The 4253-nt window shown below is 42.5% G+C and overlaps 1 protein-coding gene across 1 annotated transcript; it reads left to right on the plus strand.

The window, feature by feature from the left end:
- The first annotated feature begins 1879 nt into the window (after positions 1 to 1879).
- On the plus strand, positions 1880 to 3374 carry LOC114912031 (POU domain, class 4, transcription factor 1-like). The gene is made up of 2 exons (XM_029256612.1): positions 1880 to 2002; positions 2367 to 3374. Exons 1-2 carry the CDS (start codon positions 1880 to 1882, stop codon positions 3372 to 3374), a joined length of 1131 nt encoding a protein of 376 aa, XP_029112445.1.
- Positions 3375 to 4253: the final 879 nt, after the last annotated feature.

Here is a 4253-nt window from a genome sequence, read left to right on the forward strand (position 1 = left end):
TTAAGCCATGTTTTTGTATTAAGAAAATGGTTTTTGGATTTTTGTATTTATTTTAATTTCAAAAACCTGTTTTCAATTTTTTTAGTAAACAAATGATTAAAAACATCAGAAATGCCCTCTGTTCCAATATAGTCTGCATAATAGGTTCACTAAATAACTGGTGTAGCCTTTCAGTTTTGCTTTACTGATGCTTAATAGTCTAGTCAGTACTATACTAGTCTTAGTATTAATAGTCTAGTCTTAATGCTGTATTTACTTAGCATTTGCACATTTTTTAATGTTATTAATTTTCCAGCTACAGAATTCTATAAAACTTTCTCCCAGTATTTGTAAATGGTATCTGTCATCAAATTCAGATCAAATGCGTTTTTCAACATTGCAGTGGTGTAACATATAAAACGTTTACATTCATTTATGTGATGCTTTTCTCCAAAGCAACTTACATTGTTAAGCAGCTTACATTTGTTTACCCAGTTACACAGCTGGGCAACTTTACGGAAGCAATTTTGCAGGAAGTACCTTGCTCAAGGGTACTACACCTGGTAGTGACATTTAAACCTGTAACCTTTGGGCCGCAAGGAAGCAGGTCTTACCACTACAGTGCCAGCTGCCAAATATACTGTATCTGTATTGTAATTTATTTTGCCAGCAGGCAGGTGCAAAGATGAGTGTTTATTTTTAAGAGCATAAAATGCTGCTGTTGTAACCCCACTCTCCATTGCCTCATTAAATACTGTAGCTGCTTGAATAAATGAGCTCCTTACCACATAATTAAAGCTGTCATCACCAAAAGTGAGCTAAACAAATTGATTATATCCACCATAACCTTGTAAACAACCTAAATTAATTAACCTCAATGAATTAACACTTAATTATGTTAAACGCAAGAGTCCATAAATTAAAATTTCATGTAGTGATTAAACGTTTGTAAAATATACATGGTTTTGCCATGTTTATGTAATTACTCAAGAGCGTTGGGCTGTGGTAAGAGGTTCCTGCCAGATCAGTGGCAAGATCCGAAACAAATGCTAACATAAATACTAATGCAATCTTTATTGACATTTCTTTTTGGACACTTTTCATCGAATATTTTTAAAACCACTTGTAAGAGGATTACTTTAATAAATAAAAAAAAAAAATTACAACTAATGATTCTTGACGTCTTTACACAAATCCCACGCAGCAACGTGTCTTTACACTGAGTTTATATCATTCTCAATTTTTTAATGGATAAAAAGAGGTTTCAAGATAGGATAAGCAAGCTTATTTTGTGTTTATTTAGTACAAGAACTTAAACATGAGGTAAGTTTATAATCATACACTATTTCTATTTGTTCGTTTAAGAAGCGTAGAAACTATGTGAGGAATGTTTTACAATTGCGCATTATTATAACACGACTGCTTTGCGGGGGTTTAAAGCCCCCGCTAATTTACAAACGCATCCCGTTAACCAAGCAGTAACCCCTCCCACCTAATCCCCCCTTCGCCCGCCACCGATAAGCGCATGCGCACAACGCAGAACTGACTAAATGGTTTTCACACGCCTGTCCTGCCCGTTCAAAAAAAAAGCGACACTCATCATCTCGCGAGAGAATCCGAGATCTGAGGGGGGGACGGAGACGGGAGGGGGGGGGCTCAGGTGTACAGATCCTTCTCTCATCCCGAGCAGTGAGGACCAGTGAACACGGTACGGTACAGCAAGTGTGACTGAGAGGCTGCGAGCTCGCCGTGTGTGTGTGTGTGTGTGAGTGATCTCCACACTCGACACTGCGAGCTCATGCACCACTACTTCATAAACTAGAACCGCAGTTTTTTTTATTTTTTCCCTTTGTGCACTTTTTTAATTAGTATTTTTAAACAAGATAAAAAAGCCGTAAATATGATGTCAATGAATAGCAAACAGCCACATTTCGCCATGCACCCGGCTTTACCTGAGCCCAAGTACACCTCTCTGCATTCCAGCTCGGAAGCAATAAGAAGAGCGTGTCTGCAAACTCCACAGGTAAATGAACTCAACTTTTCTCTTGATCCTTTTTTTTTTCTCTATGTGGGAAATATTAATGTTTAAAAAAAAATAATCGGCCGTGCATCCTGACAAGCTGCATTTATTCAGAGTTAATGTTTTTTTTTTTTTTTTTTTAAATTTTTGATTATTTTTCATCCGTTCATTTTAGAACTTGTGATTCGAAATCCTGGATTTTTCGGCTTTCGCATTTTTAGACATTCGCTTTGTTGCTGAACTTTTTTCTTCTTCGGTGTTTCTGAAATGACGTTCTCCAGCTTACTCCTACATATATATATATATATATCCATTTAGTTTTATGTCTGTTTTGCCTAATCGCTCTTCTCCCATCCTTTGGTCCCAGCTGCAGAGCAACATCTTCGCGAGCCTCGATGAAACCCTCCTGGCGCGCGCCGAAGCCCTGGCGGCTGTGGACATCGCCGTCTCTCAGGGCAAGACCCACCCGTTCAAACCCGACGCCACGTACCACACGATGAGCAGCGTGCCCTGCTCGTCCACGTCCACCGTGCCCCTGGCCCACCACCACCACCACCACCACCACCATCACCACCACCAGAACCTGGAACCCCCCGACCTCATGGACCACATCAGCTCGCCTTCGCTCTCCCTCATGGCCGGAGGACACGAAGGAGCAGGCGGTGGAGGTGGAGGTGGTGGAGGAGGAGGAGGTGGTGGTGGTGGAGGTGCTTTGATTTCCACCGCTGCCCACCCGCACCCACACATGCACGGCTTGGGCCACCTGTCCCACCAGGCTGCCATGAACATGAGCTCCCCGCTCACCCACCACGGACTTCTACCTGCGCACCACCACAGTGGCGCCCCAGGCATGTCAGCAGCAGCACCAAATAACGGACTGCCCTCCATCAACGACTCGGACACGGATCCCAGGGAGCTGGAGGCTTTTGCGGAGAGGTTCAAGCAGCGGAGGATCAAGCTGGGGGTGACCCAGGCGGACGTCGGCGGTGCTCTGGCGAACCTCAAGATCCCAGGTGTGGGCTCGCTGAGCCAGAGCACCATCTGCCGCTTCGAATCGTTGACTCTGTCGCACAACAACATGATCGCGCTCAAGCCCATCCTCCAAGCGTGGCTGGAAGAGGCCGAGGGGGCCCAGCGGGAGAAAATGAGCAAACCCGACATTTTCAACGGGGGGGAAAAGAAACGCAAGAGGACCTCGATAGCGGCTCCCGAGAAGAGGTCTCTGGAAGCCTACTTCGCGGTGCAGCCCAGACCCTCGTCGGAGAAGATCGCGGCCATCGCGGAGAAACTGGACCTGAAGAAGAACGTGGTTCGAGTGTGGTTCTGTAACCAGAGACAGAAACAGAAGCGCTTGAAATTCTCCGCGACCCATTAACGAACTGCACGTGGCTACTTCTTATGCTTTTTTTTTTTTTTTTTTTTTTTTTTTTTGGCCGCACCTTGTTACTCCTCTTTTCGTTTCTTCTTCCCCATTAGGGACCAAAAAGGTACACGCAAACAAATATCATCTGGGTCTTCCTTTCTCCAGTCGAAGGCTTTAAATACGACGTGGTGGTCAGTGAAACTGTCGTTTTATTTTCTTTTTTCTTCTCTCTCTCTTTTTTTTTTTTTTTTTTTTTTTGCTCCCTTAGTTCATTTTGCCGCCACGTTTGCGAATAATACGTGAATAATCCACGTTATGTTCTTTCTAACTGGATACGACTTTGTTACAGAAATATAGCGCAGGTGAAACCTTTAAAAGCAGCATTGTCAAATAATGTTAATTATTTATCCTACAGAGAATATAGTGGCTATTTATAAAACATCAATACCAAAATGAGTAGCTTTCGGATGCCTTCCTCACACTGGAAATGCAGCTCATTCTAATAGACAGTAATTGATCAGCTGTTAAGCGCAACTGGTTTGCAGGCTTGTGGGCGAAACCGAGCACCGAACTCGTTCATTTCGGCTGGTACGTTAATAATCAATAACAGAATAAGTCGCCTTGGTCAACTAGATGTCAACTAAACAGAAGTTAATGACAATGAAAAGAAGAATAAGGGTGACCCGACAACATGTCAATGTATACCTCATTTGTGCTGTTTATTTATTTTTTTATTTATTTATTTATTTATTTATTTATTTATTTGCGCGTGCATTTGGTAACTGTTGTGTTTCAACGTTTTAAAGTGGCGTAAATGCTAGCCCCAGACGTCCCAGCGTTACACAAATGTAAACCACATGAATTAATTTGAATTAATCCTTCTGTATTTTT

The sequence above is a fragment of the Scleropages formosus genome, chromosome 12 (assembly GCF_900964775.1).
Source record: "Scleropages formosus chromosome 12, fSclFor1.1, whole genome shotgun sequence".
Lineage (NCBI taxonomy): Eukaryota > Metazoa > Chordata > Actinopteri > Osteoglossiformes > Osteoglossidae > Scleropages > Scleropages formosus.

Coding starts and splice junctions, on each gene's coding strand:
- LOC114912031 (XM_029256612.1), top strand. CDS start 1,880: ATGATGTCAATGAATAGCAAACAGCCACATTTCGCCATGCACCCGGCT. Junction 2,003..2,366: donor CGTGTCTGCAAACTCCACAG/GTAAATGAACTC, acceptor CTTTGGTCCCAG/CTGCAGAGCAACATCTTCGC.